The 20,766-nt window shown below is 49.6% G+C and overlaps 1 protein-coding gene across 1 annotated transcript in view; it reads right to left on the reverse strand.

Moving 5' to 3' along the window:
* Positions 1–7,448: 7,448 nt before the first annotated feature.
* The window catches only part of Vdr (vitamin D receptor), a 59,464-nt gene continuing 46,146 nt past the window's right edge, over positions 7,449–20,766 (reverse strand). Inside the window, exons 7-10 of the mRNA XM_036208753.1 lie at positions 18,389–18,560; positions 10,987–11,138; positions 10,678–10,794; positions 7,449–9,537 (exon numbers count right to left, since the gene is read on the reverse strand). Coding sequence (XP_036064646.1) covers positions 9,278–9,537; positions 10,678–10,794; positions 10,987–11,138; positions 18,389–18,560 — 701 coding nt within the window. The 3' untranslated portion in view covers positions 7,449–9,277. The remainder of the gene's footprint in view (positions 9,538–10,677; positions 10,795–10,986; positions 11,139–18,388; positions 18,561–20,766) is intronic.

Raw genomic sequence — 20,766 nt, forward strand, 5'->3', positions numbered from 1 at the left:
CGAGCCACCTCCTTGTTCTCGGCTCCAGCACCTCAAGTCCTTCCTGTAAACACAGCAGAAAGCAGGGAGTCCCTTAGGGTGGGGTTTCTATCAGGGAGGAAGTGGAGCTGGCTTCTCACCAACTCTTTTTTTTATCATTTCCCCCATCCCCTTTTAATCACCCGGGGCTGATTCAGAATCCACTCCCTTCTGCCTCAAGGGCTCCTGGGTGGGAAAGGGTGCCGCACTGAAGTCAACATGGACCCCGGTAGGGACAAGCAGAAAGGACACCACCCTCTCATGCCTGGCCTGGTGGCCTTCAGCTCTCAGACCTTGTCAGGACCAGCTTGCCTGGGGTCCAGGACTGTTTGATCTAGCTGGCGGTGCTAGAAGGCAGTGGGAGGTGTGGTAGCCAGGTGCCGACCAAGGTGGAGACCTTGCCCTTCGTCTGCCCAGTTGCCACTGGTGTTCACAGATGGCTGCAAGAATTTCAATTAAATGGGTTTGGGTGAGGGTGGCATGGGCCTTTTCAGAGTCCTGGCACTGAACACCGGTGAAAGGGAAGAAGGGAGAACTCTCTCCTCCTCCGAGGAGAAATGGGGACTGTCAAGTTGGTCACTCCCCTCCAGGGTCTGGACATCTAAGGAGAGCTCTGCCCAGAGCCCCAGGGCTGCCTGGGCTTTCCTCCAGCTTCCTTTGATCAGCAGCTTAGGATGGAGGAGGCTGTGCCTTTCTGGGTCCAGCTCAGAGGAGATTTGCAGCTTGGGATTTGATACTTGATTTTTCCCTTCTTGAGTGTCCTGCTTCCAATAACCCTGGGTCCTGACCCTCATTTCAGATCTGGTCTAATTTACAGGTGTCTGTATACACTCGGGGTATAATGGTTGGGCCCTGGGAGCATTGATGAGCTCCCCACATTCCTGCAGAGATTTTAATCTTTCTTTTTAGCCTAGAATCCACCTCTCTTCACTCACCGATTCCTCATCAGTGCTCTCTTCAACACTGAACCAGAGAGTCCTCAACTAACGCACAAAGACTGATCTGCAGGAGGATTGGCCATGACTCCATCTCCTTCGACACCAGCCTAAGCTTTGGAAAATTCAAAGCCTGGAGAAGTGTCCTGATCATTAGATGGAGCTGGAGAGATAGCTTAGTGGTGAAGAACACTTGTTCTTGCAGACGACCCTTGTTTGATCCCCAGGACCCCCATGGTGGCTCACAGGCATTTGTAACTCCAGACTTAGAGGATCCAGTGTCTTCTCCTGACTTCCCTGGACACCAGGCAAGCACGTGGTACACATAGGTACATGCAGACAAAATATGCATACACATAAACAATTAATATGAAAAAATTAGAGAACATTGGATGGCAATAGGGGAAGTCAAAATATTCAAGCAGCCTAATATGGGATAAATTGTCAGACTGATAGGACTGTCTGAATGCTGAGTTCTCAGTTGGTACAAAACCCAATCTGGCCAAATAGGGAAGGAGAAAGATACAGTGGAAACCTTATGGAGAGGTGGTCCGTGTACGGGGTTTGAAGCCACGTGGACTTAAATGTTCAGTTTCCCAAGTTCAAGGGAAGAGTTTACATTTGCATAAGCATTTTCTTTTCGTTTTTCTTGCAGGGACCCCAGCAAAGCATTTGTTTGTTGGTTGGTTGGCTGGTTTTGAGCAAGTTTCTTGATACAAAGCTCAGGTTGGCCTGGTCCTTGGAATCCTTCTGCCCCTGCCTCTGGAGCACTAGAATTACAGATCTGTGACACCCTGCTGGCTTCCAGAAAAACTCTTTCAACTTGATGTTTATTGTGAAAAACAGACCTTCCCAAGGCTCACACAAGTGGGTGGCGCATTGTGTTGTGTGCTCATCCATCCCCATGTTCAGCGGGATCTATGGAAGCTCGACTTTGTTCTAGTGTGGGAAACAGGCTGGAAACGCATGCCAGACTTCCTTCTATGGCACAGCGAAAGTGTGACTTTACCCAAATAGGGCAAGCAGGATGGTAAAGGGCAGAGGAGAATCTGGGAAAACCATGAATCTGAGCTGGAGATTGAAGGAGCAAAAGGAGCTTGTCTTATTGGGGAACTCAAAGGGTAAAGAACAAAGGGGGTCCTGCAGGGGGCGGTGTGCAGAAGGGGGTCCCGCAGGGGGCGATGTGCGGAACAAGGGGTCCTGCAGGGGGCGGTGTGCAGAAGGGGGTCCCGCAGGGGGCGATGTGCAGAACAAGGGGTCCTGCAGGGGGTGGTGTGCAGAAGGGGGTCCTGCAGGGGGCGGTGTGCAGAAAGGGGTCCTGCAGGGGGTGGTGTGCAGAACAAGGAGGGTCCTGCACGGGGCGATGTGCAGAACAAGGAGGGTCCCGCAGGGGGCGGTGTGCAGAAGGTATACAACATGGGCCCCAAAGTGTAGTCTGGGGCCCCTGTGAGTGTTGGAGACCCCGCAAAAACAAATGCTGCAATACTTTTTTATAATAGCACGATTTGCCTTTCTTTATTCCTGTTCCCAAATGTACAGTGCCTCCCCTTCCCTCGAAGCGGCTTCCATGACGATGTGGGGTGTCACCCCCGCTTGAATGCAGACACTGATGAAGAATGTAGCTGGCTTCTGTTAAGCTCAGCATTAAAGAGCTTTGAGAAATAGTATTTTTGTCCTTACATTAGTGCTGCTTTGAAGAGCGGCCATTTCAAATAGTAATTGCTGACTATTAATGTCTAATAGATTCATTTTTACTATATTTAGAAACTTAGTAAATATGTACTTTAAATGTCTCAGTTTTGAGTTCTAACATCATAAATATTGCCAGAATTTTGGTCTCAAACTCTTACTGTAGCTTAGGCTGACCTTGAACTCTTGATCATTTTGCTACCAAAATTTCCTAAGTGCTGGGATTACAGCGATATAGCATCACACCTAGCAGCAGCTACATAGAATTTACATAAGTAAAAGTTCCCAGGGCTCCTTGTTTTTATGAGGCAAGGGAGTTCTGAGAACATCTGAGAACTTCTGGACTGGCAGGCTGTGAGAGGCACATGTAGAGACCTGGAACCTGTTGGGTACAGCAGCTGCTTATAGTCTTAACATCTGGTGCAGAGACACCAGGACCCTGGAGAGACAGAGGTGGGATTTACATTGCACCCTGGGATATGTGAATGCTGGGATACGTGAGCATGAAAAAAAAAAATGGCGTTAAGCAAAGATGACAGATCAGATCTGATTCTTGAAATGAGCATGTGCCACCGCTGTTCACCTCGGTTATGGGTGTAATCCACACATCATGAAGTCAGAAGGGAAGGAATGCTGGGTTTTCTTTCCTTTCTTTGTTGGTTTGTGGGGATGAAGTTGGAAAAGAAAGGCTGTAACTGAAAGAAGTTGGGGATGGTGGTAACCCTACTTCTTTGTATCCCAGCGTAGATTCCACGCCTCCAGTCCCCAACAACCTAGTTCAGTTGGGTCTAATTTGGTTCATTAAATGACTCACCTGCCCTCTGGTGGCCAGATGGCCCAATGGCACCTTCTTTAGATGCTGATAATTAGGGAACAGACGCCCCTGGCAAGAGGCTGAGATCTGAAGAAGAGGCTGTATAGATAGATATATGTGTGGGGACAATCAAGAGACACAGAAAGAATCAGTGGTCAGAGCATGGGAACAGCGTCACCTCCTTAGTGCACATTTATTTGACCAACTGCAGCTCAACAAGGATGCTGGCAAGCCGGTCTGATTGATGGCTATGCGCCAGATACTGCGATGATTTATTTACACAGGTTGAAGTATAGCAACAGTAACCCAACAAGGTGGCTACTGTTACTGATGCCATTTTATAGAGGAAGAAACCAAGGCTCAAAAACATCAAGGGACAACCTCAGGACTGGGTGTAGTTTCCACTCTTAACTGTTACTCTTGGTGGCTTCCCCTGCTACTGTTTCCAACTGTCTGTTTGTGGGCCTGTGCTTTGGACAAAACACACAGTCAGGCTGCAGACAACCCCAAGCTTCTCACTCTCAGCACAGATAGGGCTCAGAGGCCACACGGACAAGATCTTGACCTTGGGAGGTTCCTGCTTGAGGTGTCCAATGTAAGAGGATAGGAACAGCATTCAGCAGCAGAACCCTCAGGGCCTTGCTGTGGGGTAGTAACTCCCCCTAGTGGTGAGGCTCAAGATAAGCCTCCAGCTGAGACTTGACTGCTGGATGGGGCTCAAAGAACCCGCGGAGAGGGGTGTCTCCTTCCCCAGAGCTACAAGGAAGCCACTGGAATACTTATAGTTTGTTTCTCCTCAGGCTTGAGCAGACCTCTGAAAACCGTCCTGCCTGGGTGAGATAGCTCCACAAGAAATATGCTCTACTGCTAGTAGCCCTCGGCATATCTCAAGATCATACCAAGGTCACCCTTGATTCTGGGGACAGCCTACACCTAATGGCTCTCTGATGTAAAAGCAGAAAATCGGGGTGGGGAGGTGGGGGGTGGACAGGAGATGGGAGGCGAGGAGGGAGGGAAAACTGCGGTTGGGATCTAAAATAAAAGAAGACATTTAATTAATTTTTAAAAACAGAAAACCTACCTTCCTCAACATGAGGCCATCTGAAGTGCAGGCCAGCTCCAGGAGGCCCTTGAGCGGCACTGAGACTTAGGTCAGGATGTTTCTCAACCCAGCTCCTCTGTCTCATGTTATTTCATACAACCTCTCTCCAGGAGAACTCTGGCCTTCCAACTCCATTTTAGGGTCTCACAACACTCCCGGGATACGACGTGTGTAGACTCAGGGTGGTGGTCTGCAGCGGCGAGCCCTGAGCCACAACATCTGCTCTCTCCTACTACCAGGAGCACTGAGTTGGAAATTAGTAAGTTCCAGGCCAGCCTGTGCTATGTGGTAAAACTCTGTCTCCAGAAATAAAGACTGCTTGGGGTAGACCACCCCTGCCAATGGGACATTCTGTGATGATAAAAATGCTCTGAATGCACATTGTCCCTAATGGTAGTTCTGGGGCCACTGAGCACTGGAAACTCAGAACTGTGACTTGCCCAGTTGAAGAGCTGAATGCTAAGTTTGGTTTGATTTTTATTTATTTATTTGTCTTACTTATTTATTTAATGTCTAGTAGAAACTGATTTTTTTTTTTTTTTTTTTTTTTTTTTTTTGAGATACCCATTGCCATTCTGGAACTGGAACATCCAGGCTGGCTTTGAACCTACAGAGATCCACCTGTCTCTGCCTCCCAAATGTTAGGTTTAAAGGTGTACACCACCACACCTGGCCTTTGGTTTGATTTGAAATGGTTCAGCAGGGCATAGTGACACACGCTTTTAATTCCAGCACTCAGGAGGCTGGGGCAGGCCGGTCTCTGAGTTCAAGGCCAATTTGGTCTTGGACAAGGGCAGTCAGGGATACACAGAGAAAACCTGTCTTGCAAAACTAGGAAATAAATAAATTAAATTAGATTTAAAAAATTAAGTGGTTCAACAGTGAGGTAGAGAGCAAAAGCTTGGCGTGTGAAAACTCATCCCTTTGGCCTGGTGGTCATGGTTTCTGGATTGTGTGCTCTTCTGGATCATCTCTGAGAACATTAAGGGTTCCTGGAGCTGTTCCTCAGGTTCATCCTCCCACAGACAGGCCTGACTGAGGCAGCCATGGGTTTGCTTTCTCTGAGTCAACTGATTTCTCATGACAAAGCCCTCCAGCCCAGTCTCCAGTCCCTCTCCTCTCCTCTCATTCCACTGGGACGTCTGTCTGTCCGTGAGCTTGTGGCTTGAAATCTTTTCAGATGTTTTTGCAAATTAAACTAAATTGTGCTGTAGGTTTCTGAACCAACTTTAAAAAAAAAAGGAAAAAGAAAAAGAATACGTGTGTGTGGCAAGTTCATGCCATTTGCAATTCTCAGTGCTGAGTTCAAGGCCAATTTGGTTGGGAATTCTTGTTTGCTGTGTGTGTCTGACTCCTCTGGGCCCTTCAGGAGTCATATTTATGCACAGGGGTAATTGTAACACTCGGAGGCGGTGGCCTGACAGATGTCTCCAATGCAAGGCCTATCATTACCAGTGGTCCCTTGGTTTCCTTTGTGATGTTCTCTGGGAAGTACCACACCTGATTTCGGCCCACATATTAGGTCACATGCTTCTTGGGGGTAAGACACTCTCTGACCCAGCACCTCCAGTTTCCCCAGCTCTGAGTGGAAACCCTCCCCAGGGTGGAAGCAGGACCGCCCACCATTTGTCACACTGCTTGACTCTGCAGGGGGCGGTAGAACACTGCAGTTAATTGAAGGTTTCCAGAGACAGCTGCTGCGCTGGTCTGAAGCCCACCTCTCACACTCCACCAGTGTCGACTTGGGCAACCAATCCCCTCGTCCACGTGGGGGACAGCAAAGGCACATCTTTCGTGGGATCCTTACAAAGATCAAGCAAGTTGGTTTTCATGAGGCGTTTATTTACAGCGGTCGGCGTCACAAAGTAAGTGCTCTGTAAGAATGAGTCGCTTTTATTACCACCGACAAAGCATTTTCATTGGTTTATTTGACAAGCTCTTGGAAAACATTTCTTTTTCCCTCTCTAGAAATCTCTTTGGAGGCTCTTTAGATGTCTAACTTCCAGCAGATCTGTCAGTTGTCCCAACCATCACTGTTGGCCTGGCTTGGACTCCCCTACTTTCTTCCATATAGACAGCAGGAAGCCTCTCCTGTCTCAGGAAATCTTGCTGACTTCCCATTTCCCCGTCTCTTTGTTGCCCTTCATGTCTAATGATCTCTCTCAGAAGTGTGAGCTCTTCCAACGCCTACCTTTGTTCAGAATAAACAAACGAGCCACTTCCAAGCCTGCTGGCCCTGCTTTGTTTTCCTCCCAGCTCCTAGATGTCCCTTTGGACACTGCCTCAGGGACGGTGGACCCTTGGGCGGAGTAACTGGCCTTCTCTGGAGGCCTGTGGAGTTTTGCGGGAGGTCGGGAAGGGAAGAGGGCAGAGGCGAGGCTTTCCAAAGACGGACCCATGTTATTGACAGGACAACAGTAGCACACAGGGCAGAGGTGGAGTCCAAAAGCCAGGCTTCACCCAGGGAGGCTGATTCCTGCCCTCCTCCCACAGATGGGTGGGTGGGTTTATTACCCCGGGGAGAAGAAAGTTCCAGAGTAGGTTTGCTCTAAATCCTGGGTCAACTACCAGAGCAGTGGAAACAGGCTCAGTATAAAACGGCCCAAGGCCATAAGTTCAAAGTTTCTTCAGGCCTGGGGATGTTTCTAATTGTAAGAGTCCCAGGAAGCCACCCTCTCCTCTAATGGTGGCTTCTCATTATAAAGCAATTTTCATTTCCCCCTCCCGTTGAACAGTGAGCTGGATCAGTGTCTGCAGCGAACATCAAAGGCCTCTCTGGTTTTTCCTTTTTGTGCAGTAACAATAATCATCAATGTACAGTATTCTCTCTCTCTCTCTCTCTCTCTCTCTCTCTCTCTCACACACACACACACACACACACACACACACCCATACATTGCTCTGATTAAGGTGCTACCACCTCAATGTTAGAACACAGTATATGTGGGGTCTAATTCTGAAAACAACCCTGATTTAATCAATTTAAAACCTTAAAGCCTTCCGTATGCCATTCTACAATATGGGAATGTGGCCCCAGATGGTTTCCACTTGAATTCAGGGAAACACGGGGCCAGGTGAACACTAACGGTTCTTGCAATGTTAAACCTGTTTTGTCCCAGGGTTTTCAGGGAATAAAAAAAAAATGTAGAGAGAAGGACACATCTGGGGCTCATGTCTCCACTGACCTTAGCACTCTATGGGTACTTTCAATATGGCCGTGTTCCCCAAATCAAGCATTTACTTGAAGGGCCTTCTATGAGTCCCCCTATGAAAATCTTTTCTGTATGGGTCCCACACACCTACAACCCATGATCAGAAAGGGGTGTACTTGGGGTGAGCGAGATCAGGGTTCCCAACTCCTGGGCTGGGCTGCTGCAGAGGAAGAAGCAGAGATTGAAGAGACATACCCAGCCCATCACCTGTCTATGTCATAGGCCTACCTTGACTTTGGGGTGGTGGAGTGAGGGAGTCAGGAGGGAACCGGCACCATATCACTGTGCCCCACACCTTGTGACCACCCTCTCTACTTATCCCCTGAGGTGTGGAGCACTCCTGTCTGGCTTTCCATCTGACAAGCAGGCTTGGAGGCCCGCCTGGGCAGATCTTGGTTTTCCTCCATCCTGTTCTCCTGGGTGGAGAAAGGGCAGCTCCCCTAGGTAAGCGAGAGGAGACACTGATGCTCCAAACAGGGTGATGGGGAAGCTGAGATGGCTTCCGGGACACTCTTGGTGACAAGAGGGTAAGACCCTGGGAAGCCAAAGAAAGAGACACTTTCCTAGGTAAGGCACTGTCAGGGTCAGAGGTGAAGACAGGGCTGGGGATTTTCTGAAAGTTGGGGACATTTGGTTGTGACACAGCTGTAGGTGACAGGAGAGGTCTCACTATCTCCAGGCCGAGGGACCAAGGACAGAGGGGTCTGTCCTGCTGGGACGCTGGCTCTGTTCTTCCATACTGGGGCCCCCTGATCCACTCCCTGGGACCTTTCCTCCAGTGTTTTCTAGGTCAGTGGTTCTGGGAATGGGGAAGAAGCCCACTGTACCAGAAGTACTGACCCCAGGGAGTTCCCATGCAAAACCTCAAAAGTGGGAACTATGGGGCTGGGTGAGTCCTCGTTGGTTAGTGTGGTAGTGTATTTGGTCATCTTGGCAGTGAATGAGTCCACGAGGATAATGGCAGAGGAAGGAGGCCCCACAGTGACTTACTGCCCTGGGACAGAATGGTACACACTGTCGGCAGGATAAGATGGGATACAGTGGGGATTGTGGGTAGGTTGTGTACCCTTTTTGGAAGGGGTAGAGGATTTCCCACTAGGCTCTGGGCAGGTGGGACCGGAGCCGGGGGAGGTACAGGTACCTGTCCCTGAGGCACGGGCACATTTCTCCTGCCTGTCTCCTTTGATACAAGCAGCAGCCTCTTAGGGTGGGAGCACCCCTAGGTAGGGCTCTGCCTTTGGCCTCTGCCCTCTACCCACACTTGAGTCTCTTTGGCAAACGAATAGCAGTCTCTCATAACTGAAGTCTCAAGGGACAGGGCCAGCCTGTGGTCTGCAGGGACGGGAGACAGGCCAGGCAGGGACAAGGACAGGCCAGACAGACACGGGCGACAGCAGAGGAAGTCCAGAAGGGGCAGGAGGTGCTGCTGGGCTGCCACCAGCCCAGAGCCTGGGCACGGGGCCGTGGAGGAGCGGCCCCACCCAGGCCCCACTGCAGGCCACCCTGGTCAGGAGATCTCATTGCCAAAGACCTCTAGCACAAGGGGTGTGAGCTTCATGCTATTCTCGGGCTGGAAGGAGAGGGAGCGGTATTGTTTGGAGTGTTCCTCATTGAGGCTTCGCAGGTCAGCCAGCTTCTGGATCATCTTGGCGTAGAGCTGGTGGCTGCCTGGCGGTGGGTGGCGGCAGCGGATATAGGTCTGCAGTGTGTTGGATAGGCGGTCCTGAATGGCTTCAACCAGCTTGGCATCCTGTACCCCAGGTCGGTCTGTGTCACAGGGAATGGAGGGAGACACAGGGGTGCTCAGCTGAGTTCCTCGCTGCTCAGTTTCACAGCATCCATCCACACAGATGCCCCATGTCAGCATCCCCCCACCCCACCCTCATGACACCCCACTGCATTTGGGACCACCTCCTCTGGTCCTGTCCCCACCTCGCCTCGCTCCTTCGCTCCTTCGGCTATCTCTAGGTTCAGTCTTTGATATTCAGATCCCCCATCCTGGCCAACAGATCTTCCCTCTGCCCGGAAGTCAGCTCTCCCCTCTTTGCCTGCCCGACCGATCATCAGGGAGCAGACTCAAAGCCCTTCCTGAAGAAGGTTGTCCCGGATACCCCCCACCTCCCTGCTCCAGATCTACCTCAGGATCTCTCTTGTAGTATCACACCACCTTCATATTCAACTCTCATCATGTTGCAAATGAGTAGCATTCACTAGCATTCACTTCCTCCCAACCTTCATGAGAGAAAAGTCTATCCTGTTTGCTGAGACTCCCTGTGTCTTGCCCAGTGCCTGGCCATAATAAGTGCTCAGTAAATCATTACGGAGTGTGTGAATGAGTGAGTACACGCCAGCTAGGCACAGAGCACTAGTTCGCTCCCTGTGTACACGTGGTCCAGGCCGAGTCAGGGCTGTATCCTTTAGGCTTTACCACCAATATAACATCTCTAAGACCACAACAACTTCCTTCTCAGTCTTTTCCCCCCCTTGGGCCACAGCCCACAGCCTCCAAAATCAACCCAGGCAGAAGCATCCATTGTCCCATGAGGGTTTGTGCCCTGCCTCCGAGGAACCTCAGGTGATAGGAAAGTTCATCCCAGTTCACCCAAGAACAGAGCCTGAGTATTGGCAACACCCAAGGCCTATGCGTGGCCTGTGGAGCCCTGTTCATCTGGTTCCTCAAAGTCCCATGAATCACCCTGGCCTCCGCGGGACAAAGCCACATGTGTTGAGGGACCCCTCCACGTGCCACGGGGCTATGCCAACCCAGCAGAGTGAGCATTTCCTGATTTGCCTTGTCCTTCTTCACCTCTCCCTCAGACTACCCTGCTGGTTCTGCGCAGGTCTTTATCACTCAACAGTCCCCACCATGTCCCAGGTCTCTCCGTCCCTCCCTACGAGGCTCCGCACCTGGAGAGACAATGCAGATGGCCATGAGCAGGACATGTTCCTCCTCATGTAAGTTCAGCTTCTTCAGCCCCACCTGGAACTTTATGAGGGGCTCAATCAGCTCCAGGGTGTGTCCAGCTGTGAGAGAAAACAAACAACATAAGAGCAGAATCGCCCGCCCTAGCTGAGTCCGCTACGGGGCATCCCCTGCCCTTCCCTCCTGCTGTTACCCGGTTCCCTTCCCCGTGCCTGGTCACAACCCCAAGGGCCCACAGGCTACAGAGCCAGAGTCTGGGAGCTGGAGCAGACAGAGGAGGAGTCCAACCGCACCTTTGGTGACATCACCGACATCATACTTGTAGTCCTGGCTGCCACAGTCCCAGGACATGTCATCCATGGTGAAAGACTGATTGGAACGCAGCATGATGACCTCGATGGCACTTGACTTGAGCAGTACAATCTGGTCGTCAGAGGTGAGATCCCTGGTGGGGAAGGCAGGGAGGGAGGGGTCAGGTAACCAGTAAAAATCTCCAAGTCTCAGGCACCTGGGTAGTGCTTGGACAGGGATCTCCTGGAAGGTAAAAGACCGTGTCTCAGGGAGAAGAAGCCAAGGCTTTTCCAGTAGCTCAATAGCAGAAGCTACTGTGGACGGGAAGAAGGGACAGCCAAGGAAAGCTCCATGTGCTGTGGTGTGCAACAGAGGCTTGCAAAAGGTGGAACCAGAGTCGCCATCAACTCTCCCGGTGTCCATTCCTCCTCAGCAGCACGTTAGCCATCTCTGTCTCCAGGACAGCGCTCAACTCCTTAACTTCCTTCCTGTTTCCACTAGGACTGCTCTGGCTCAGAGCGCCATCACCTTTGGCTTTGGTGTATGTGTGGAGGCTAGAGGTTGATGCCCAATGTCTTCTATTGAATGCTGTGTCTAGAGACCAGGTCACTTGCCTGGCTAGTGAGCCATAGGGATGTACTTGCCTCCGTGCCCTAGCACTGGGGTTGCAGATGCATACTGCCACATCTGGCCTTTATGTGCGTGTGGGGGATCTGAACTCAGGTTCTCATGTTTGTGTAGCAGGTAGTTGATCTGCTGAGCCATCTCCACAGCTGTGGTGGTCTGACTGAAAACGACCTCATTGGCTCATATATTAGGATGTTTAGCTACTAGAGAGTGGAGCTATTTGGGAAGGATTAGGGGGTTTGGCCTTGCTGGAGTAAGTGTGGTCATGTTGGAGGGAAGTGTGTCACTGGGGGTGGGCTCTGAGGTTTACAGAGCCCAAATCAGGCTCAGTGATCCTCTCTCTGCCTGCTGCCTGTGGATCAGGATGTAAAGCTCTCAATTACTGCTCCAGCGCCATGCCCGCCTGCTTCCTGCCATGACGATCATGGACTAACCCTCTGAAACTGTAAGCAAGTCCCCAATTAAATGCAAGCGTTGCCTTGGTCATGGAGCAAGAAATAGAACACGAACTAAGACAATGGCCCTTTCCATGGTTTGTGCAACAGCCTCCTACTGAAATCCCAGAGTCTCAAGTCTTTCCTATTGCTGATACTGGGCAATGCGGTTCTTGTGCCCGAGATCCTCCCTAGGATCAAACACCCCGAGATCAAGCCCAGACTCCACAATTTGGCTCTGCTTGGTCTTTCCGGGCCTTTTTCCCATTACAAACGCCGCCACCCCTCTGTTCTTGCAACACGGCGCCGCTCTGCATTCAATTGCGATGCACTCCTACACACCATGTCTTTGAGGATGTACAGTTCCAGCCAGGAACAACCCTTTCTTTTAATTTTTCTATGACATTAATTTATCCTGTGTGTATATGGAGGGGTGTGTGTGGGTGCATGAGCCACAGGGGTCATGGGTGAAGGTCAAGGGAAAACTTGGGAGAGCCTCTTCTCTCTGTCTACCATGTGGGTCCCGTGGATTGACAGCAAGAGCCTTTACCTTCTGAACCACCTCACCAGGTTCAGAAACACCTTCTTTTAATATTCCATCAAATTTTTCTGGGCTCAAAACTGAGTGATCTTCCATGGAGTCCCCACTCCCAGCTGTCTGGCTCGATCGCCCAAGTCGGTTCTTTTTGTCACCAGTGCGTGTTGATGGTGCTCACCCCTTCCCTTCCTGGGCTTGCCTTGGCGTCTGCTTGTTTTGTGTCCTGGACTCTGGGGTTCTACCGAGCCCAGGCTGGCTGGAGTTCTCTCTGCCTCTTCAGAGCTGGGATTACCACTCCCAGCTCTATGTTTTGTTTATAAGTCACTTGAGAGCCAGCACCATCTCTTAATTGTGTTATTGTTTCCCACAGAATGATCATTGACTCCTGAGTATAAGAGGATCAATAAACATGTTGGTGTGACAAGAAGCCAACCATTGCAGCCTTCTGAGTCAAGAGCTGGACTTGTCTGAGCAGTGGTAGGGAAATGCAGTCGACAGGCCAGCTTGCTTCTGGCTTTCCCTTCTTTTCTTTCCTGACTGTTTAGACTTCTTTGTAGGAGTCTTCTGCAGACAGGCTAAAATGCTTTCTACAGCGCTTTAGTATGTAAGCGCAGGAAACAGACGATACATGATGGGAAGTGGAAGGCTTCCAGGGTTAGGCAACTAGCCAAGGGTCAGGACTGAGAGACTCCACTGGTACTCCAGTTGGAAGGTTCCCATTGGAGACTGCATGGCTAACTCCACTCCAACATGCCTGATGAATGGTTGTGACATGGCCAATTTCTCCAAGAGCCAAGCTCACAGCCTCTGGATCCAGCTGTGAGACTATTAGCTCCTGCATCAATAGCCTCTTCTTCTATTGAGCTATAACCAATAGAACCATATACTTGTTCATGTTCTGATGGCACACAGAACTAGACTTCTCTACTAGCCATGAGAACTACTAACCATAGCTAATTGAATGGTTTTATTGCAACATTTTATTTATTGTTATTATTATTATTGTGTGTGGTGGGGGGTGCATTGTGCTGCAGCATACTCGTGAAGGTCAGGGAACAATTTTGGAGAATCAGTTTTCTCTTCCTTCACGGTAGATTCTGGGAAATTTGAACTCAGGGCATCAGGCTTGGGCACGAGGCATTTTACCTGCTACGCCATCTCACCAGCCCTGGATTTGTTTTTAAAGAGAACTACTGTGTCCTTCTTTTAATTTTTTATCTATGACAAAAAGGTTAACAATATGGTATCTAAATGCTTCTAAGTACAAATACTTAATGCACATTAAAAAGGTGAAAAACTAACCAGGCGTAGTGATTCATGTCTATAATATGATTCAGGAGGGCTACATGTAAGTTCCAGACCACTCTGTGCTTCAAAGTGAGACCCAGTGTCCAAACAAACAAATGCTGACTGCTTCCATTTGAGTTTTGGCTCACTATTAAAACTTGGGGAATTACGGAAAAAAGTATAAAAGCAAATAAATAAATAAACAAAAACCAGCTTAGCTCTTAGGAGGCTGTGTAATGGTGCATCACAGCAACATAGAAGGCATCTTGGTCACTTCTCATGCCTGCTATCCCGTGTGACCATGTGACGCTACTCAGAATAGTGTCTAGGAGTGAGCAGTCATACCTGCTGCTCTGAAAGACAGATGTCCATAGACTCAGGACTGCTGTGAGGGAAACCTACCAAGACCCCACATTACCCTCGGCTGGGAAAGGCAGGGACTTTCTAAGCATGGTTCCCAGGGAACTGGGAAAGGGGCTTGTTCTGCTAAAGCAAGTACCAGCCCAGGGCCTAGCCAAGTGTGGTCTCTCCCAGCCTACCATCAGTCACTATTCACATCTGTGGCCACTTCTGGACACCCGAGGTGTGCCTTGGAACTCTGCTGCTGTCTGGCCAGCCCCTCCCTGCCGGGCTTCCCACGGTGTGGTACTTCCAGCAGGTTTCCAGGCGGATCTTATCTCTTGGCAGCCATTGTTTACATGCCTATCTCTTCCATCAGACCCCAAGAGTCCCTGGAGGCCAGAGATGGTGTGCTAATCAACTTCCATCCCTCAGAGTTTATACAAGAGAGCTGCTGGTTGGAAGCATACATGATACGCAGGAGAGGGTGAGGGGAGCCTCTAGGGCCTGTGACTGGAAGTGACCCTGGAAATGGAGGTGGCGGTGAGGCTGCAGGCATTTAGCTGGGCGTGAGCAGCTGGAGGCTTGTACCCTCCTTCACCGGGCACAGCACCCTGGGCATGCTCAGTCTTTGTATCCATGGCTGCTCTTGGCCGTTTAGAAACTGCTCCTGACCCTACCTCCTCCATGCACACCACAAACAGAGAGGCTTGTGGGTGAGCTGGAGCAGACAAGGGAGGGGAAGCAGAGCCAAGGGAACACTACCATGCTGTGCACGCCCAGAACAGCCCAGGAAGTCTTGCCCTAGGTTGGTCCCATGCCCATGCTGAAGTCTCATCCCAACCCCAGTCCCCTCACCCACACAGATGTCTCCTCCCGCCTACCCCACCTGTCTCCCTAGCCTTCAGGCAGCAAGATCAAAGCTGCCAAGGCCTCAGCTACTGTTCTCAGAAAAACACAACCCCTTAGTGTGGAAACCACAGACCCAGAGAGCTGCCGGGCTGGCTCCCGCCCCGGTGCGGTACCCCTTCTGTCTGGTCAGGGTATCCACATTCGCGAACTTCTGGCTAAGGCCTGGCCCGTTTTTCTTATAAAACAATCTGCTGAGACTTCTCAGGCCATGCTGAAGAAAAAGAAGCCCACCCGAGAGGGTTCAGCATCAATGTAGCACATTTTGCAGCAACACCTGGGTGGCTCCCATGTCTGCTCACGTGTGTACCCCACTTTAGCCATGGCTGCAGGGCTAGGCTAGGGAACCCTGTGAGGAAATGGGGCCTGAAAGGAAAGGAAGGTGTAGATTGTCTCAGCCTTGGAGAGGAAAATGGAGGAGAGAGTAAATAATGGGAACTAAAAATATAGGGGTTAGGAGACAGGGGCTGAGGTACTCAGGAGGGGCATTGTTGGGTGGTCTAGAGGAACAATGCTTTTCCTGCCTCTGCCTCCTCCAGACACCTAACTTCAGCATCTAGAGGGGCGTCTCAGGGGCCACCTGTCCAACCTGCCCCCCCCCCACTACACTGAAGAAAGACTTGCTAATAGAGGAGTGCGCCCTCAGAATCAGGTGGAAGCCAGCTGCTGTCAGAAGGACTTCAGTACCCTGCAGTGTTTTGTTTGCTTTCTCGTTGTTTACACAAAACAAGACTTGGGAAGGCAGTTTGCATGTGGCATGATTGAAGGAGTTGGAACTTGTACTCAACACAATGTGTTGGGTTCCATGGCCAAGCACTCAGGGTGAGCCAGGCCTCCTTCCACACAGGAGACTTACTGTGCCCACCTGGGCTGACAGACAGGCCCTGGGTCCTGTCGCCGCCCACAGCTGAACGTGCAGTGCAGGGGGGTGGGGGTGGGGGGATCTCAACACTGCTGCTTGTGGTGTTTCTCTTCTAGATGTTAGTCACGGATTCCGTCTGAGCAGGCGAGGGGTATCAGGCAACACACAGCCAGCTGTCTGCTGCGTGAGCTCTGGGAACTGCCAGTGTCGAGAGGATGGTGTGGTGACTTAGACACTAACGAACTGCTTTCCTTCACAGGAAGGTTGACAAAACCACGAGAAACACCTCATGTTAGCTTCCACCCAAGGGCACCCGATGTTGAGCCCCAGGACGCGGTACTAGACCCTAGTTTCAGCATCTGGAAGCAGTCTGGCCTTAGCCATTGCTTCGTGGTGACTGACTTCTTCCTATTTCTTGACCACATTTTATACAGGTTTTATGGAAACATACCCAGTGAACTTTTGGAAACAATAAAGAGATCAAATATACATAAAATTAACCATACAGATCTAACCATATTTCAATATATGTGTATCAAAAGTGACAATCCTGTATTGTTTTTCTGTGGGGTTTTTTGTTTGTTTGTTTTGTTTGTTTGTTTGTTTTTGTTTTTGTTTTTGTTTGTTTTTGAGACAGGGTTTCTCTGTGTAGCTTTGCTCCTTTCCTGGAACTCACTTGGTAGCCCAGGCTGGCCTCGAACTCACAGAGATCCACCTGGCTCTGCCTCCCGAGTGCTGGGATTAAAGGCGTGCACCACCCGGCTAAAAATAAACTTTTTAAAAAAAATACTACATTATTTTAAGAATATTTAATACTGCATGAATATTCAGATGTAAGTGGCATACATGTATAGACATATGTGTAAGCATATGTGTAGAGGCCAGAGACTAACACTGGGCATTCTCCTTGACCTCTCTTCATGCTCTTCCTAGGTCCTAGAGCTGGCTAATGTACTAGTCCAGGTAGCCAGCTTGCTCTGGGGATCCCCTCTACCTCCAAATGCTGGGGTTACAGGACTGCCAGGCTAGCCTGTTGTTGTTTTTTTTTTTAACATTTCTTTCTTTCTTTCTCCCTTTCTTTCTTCCTTTCTTTCTTTATAGTTTTTTAAAGATTCGTTCATCTATCTATTTATTCATTCATTCATTTATTCTGTATATAGTATGCCTGCGTGTCAGAAAAGGGCACCAGATCTCACTATTGATGGTTGTGAGCCACCATGTGGTTGCTGGGAATTGAACTCATGACCTCTGGAAGAACAGCCAGTGCTCTTAACCTCTGAGCCATCTCTCCAGCCCTAACCTTTATTTTTATTGTATATGGATGGATGTTTTGCCTGTGTATATGTCTGCACACCACATGCATGCAGTACCTGTGGAGGCCAGAAGAGGGCATTAGATGCTCTGGAACTGAAGGTACAGTTGTAGGCTATCATGAGGGTGCTGGGATTGGAACTTGGGTCCTGTGGAAGAGCAGCCTTCTTCACCACTGAGACAGTTCTCCAGTCCTGGCCTGGATTTCTCTGTGTAGTTTTGGTGCCTGTCCTGGACCTCGCTCTGTAGACCAGGCTGGCCTCAAACTCACAGAGATCCGCCTGCCTCTGCCTCCCAAGTGCTGGGATTAAAGGCATGTACCACCACCGCCCGGCAAGGCCTGGATTTCTTACATGGGTACTAAGGACCTGAACTCTGTTCTTCATGTTGTGTGAGTGTGCTCTTAACCACTGAGTTCTCTCTCCAGCTCCACGTGTCATTATTATTAAAGCAAATTTAGACATGCGTGAGCAAGATCTGTGTGAAGGAGTCTGTAAGGAAGAACGCTTACCCTGGTACAACTCGTTATCTCCACTTGTTTTGATAAGGATGGCTTAGTGCGATCAGGAGATGATATTTTGATACAGATTTGGGTGAGAAATGGCCAAGTCACAGATGCCAGGGAACCCGCCTCCAGTTTTCTAGGATCCTTTTTTCTTTCACAAGTCCAGACATCCTATATGTTCTCCTCACTATCACTTCATCCTGGCCTTGGGATTAGATGTGCAGGGACCTTGTAGGCTGAATCTAAAGTGATGATGTGAGGACTCTGGTGGGAGCCATCTGCAGGGAACAAGGGCTCCTTGGCCTGGTTCTGACACCCTAACAGAAATCCTGGCTGGCCATGAAACCTTGGTGGGAAATCATTCCATCATCTAGAAAGTGAGCAGTGGAGTTGCTCTTATAACTGTCTCTCAACATAATGCCGGGCAGCTCCATGTGCTAAAGTACAGTCCATCCTGGTCCAGAGGTCCTGGTGTAGGTGCTCTGGGATGGGCCTGAGGCTGCTGTCGGGGGAAGCAGTAGGAGATTGCCGAGTATCATCTAGCGCCACACAGGATGCTGACAGTTTTCTACACATCACAAGAGTTTCTTACCTGAATCCTGGGATCATCTTGGCAAAGCCTATAACCTTCTGGATGCTGTAGCTGACAAGGTCTGCCAGGTGCGGCAACATGGAGAGCTGGGACAGATCCAGACTCACAGAAGCATCATCAGGGTCTTCTTCATTCAGATCCAGGTTGGAAAAGCTGGACGGTTCCATCATGTCTGGGGATGATGACGAACAAGAGGGACTACTTAAGGACACTTTGGCCAGCCCCTCCAGGGAGGACCTTGTGTGCGCTGGAGGCAGAGTCAGCTGAGGACCCTGTAGTGACTACCTTCGCCCAGGGTTGCTCTACCTCCTCAGGTTCTCTCTCAGTCTCTCCCCATCTCTTATTTTAGGTCTTTGAGACCAGAAATCCAAGAAGCCAGAGACACTCTGGGGAAAAGTCCTTCTGAGTTATAATTTTGCAAAGCATGCAGTCTTCCCAACAATTCAATTAAAACTGTGTTGGGATCCCTCAACTCAGGGGCAAAAGCTCACTTCCTCAACCCATGGGGCAAAAAGCATGCTTCTGTTATGATCAAGGAAGTACACGGTAGAGAATATTTACATTTTCCAGCTACACACTGGAGACAAATATACAGTCAATGCTGGTATCTGTAAGGACTGAAGCACATGGCTTGTGGCTTACTGGTACCTTACATTATGTTTCTCATGGCGGTGGCTGGCAGCATCTCCCTCAGCCTTCCACTTCCCAGAATTCTCCTCTCTCCTTATCCCGCCTACACTATATTTCCTGCCTGGCTACTGGCCAACCAGCATTTTATTTATCCATCAATCAGAGCAACACATTCACAGCATCCCCAGCACTTCCCCTTTTCTTTTTTTTCAAAAGGGAAGGTTTTAACTTTAACATAGTAAAATTACATATAACAGAGCAATTACTGGGGATGCTGGAGAGAGGAGAATTCTAGGAAGTGGAAGGCTGAGTCAGGAGACACTGCCAGCTGATGCCATCATGAGAAGCAGATGTTAAGATACTGGTAAGCCATGAACCATGTGGCAACTTATAAATTGATAGAAATGGGTTAATTTAAGATATAAGAACTAGATAGCAAGAAGCCTAAGCTATTATGTCAAATAGTTTAAATAATATAAGCGTCTGTGTGTTTATTTGGGTCTGAGCGGGACTGGAGAAAACTCCAGCTACATCAGAACATTATTCAGTCTTTAAAAACTTTAGTCTTAAGTTTTTAAAAAAAATTATCATTCCTGGGTGGTGGTGGTGGTGGTGGTGGTGGTGATGGTGGTGGTGGTAGTGGTGGAGGTGGTGGTGGTGGTGGTGATGGTGGTGGTGATGGTGTGGTGGTGATGGTGGTGATGGTGGTGGTGGTGGTGGTGTGGTGTGGTGATTGATGGTGGTGGTGGTGGTGATGGTGATGGTGGTGGTGATGGTGGTGATTGATGGTGGTGATTGTGGTGGTGGTGGTGGTGTGGTGGTGGTGGTGATGATGATGGTGGTGGTGGTGGTGATGGTGGTGGTGATGGTGGTGGTGGTGGTGATGGTGGTGGTGATGGTGGTGGTGGTGGTGGTGGTGGTGGTGGTGGTGGTGGTGGTGGTGGTGATGGTGGTGGTGATGGTGGTGGTGATGGTGGTGGTGATGGTGGTGGTGATGGTGGTGGTGATGGTGGTGGTGATGGTGGTGGTGATGGTGGTGGTGGTGGTGGTGATGGTGGTGGTGATGGTGGTGGTGATGGTGGTGGTGATGGTGTGTGCCGCAGCATGCACATGGAGGTTAGAGGACAATTTGGTGGAGTTGTCTCCTTCCATCTTTGTATAAGTTCCAGGGATGAACTCAGGTTGTCGGGCACAGCAAGCGCTTTACCCACCGAGCCATTTCTGTGGTCCCCAAACCATCGTCTTGATACAGATTGAATAATGTGGAGATTTAATACAACATAATGTTTAGAAATCTTTAGATGTATTTATTCTATTTAACTTGTATGGATGTTTGCCTGCCTGTACACCTGTGTACCCCATGAATGCCTGGCTCTTGTAGATGTCAGAAAAGGTTCTGGAGTCCCTGACACTGGAGTTTGGTGAAGCCGTGAGCACCATGTGGATGCTGGAAACCAAACTTGGTTTCTCTGCAAGAGCAACAAGTGCTCCGACCTGAGCCGCTCTCCTGCCTCCACAACACACTGCTAGGACAAGGGAGCAAGTCGTCGGGCTACGCAGCACAATTCTGTCTCTGAAGGGAATCAGAGAGACGTGTCAAGGTGTTAACAATAACTTCCTTTGAGCAATAGGATTGAAGATTATATTCTAAAACAAAATGTGTTTGTCTACATTTTCTAAATATCTATGGTGGATGTGTATGACTTTTGTGTAGTAATTTTTAAATAACATCATTTTACCTTTCTGAG

This window comes from Onychomys torridus, chromosome 16, assembly GCF_903995425.1.
Source record: "Onychomys torridus chromosome 16, mOncTor1.1, whole genome shotgun sequence".
NCBI lineage: Eukaryota > Metazoa > Chordata > Mammalia > Rodentia > Cricetidae > Onychomys > Onychomys torridus.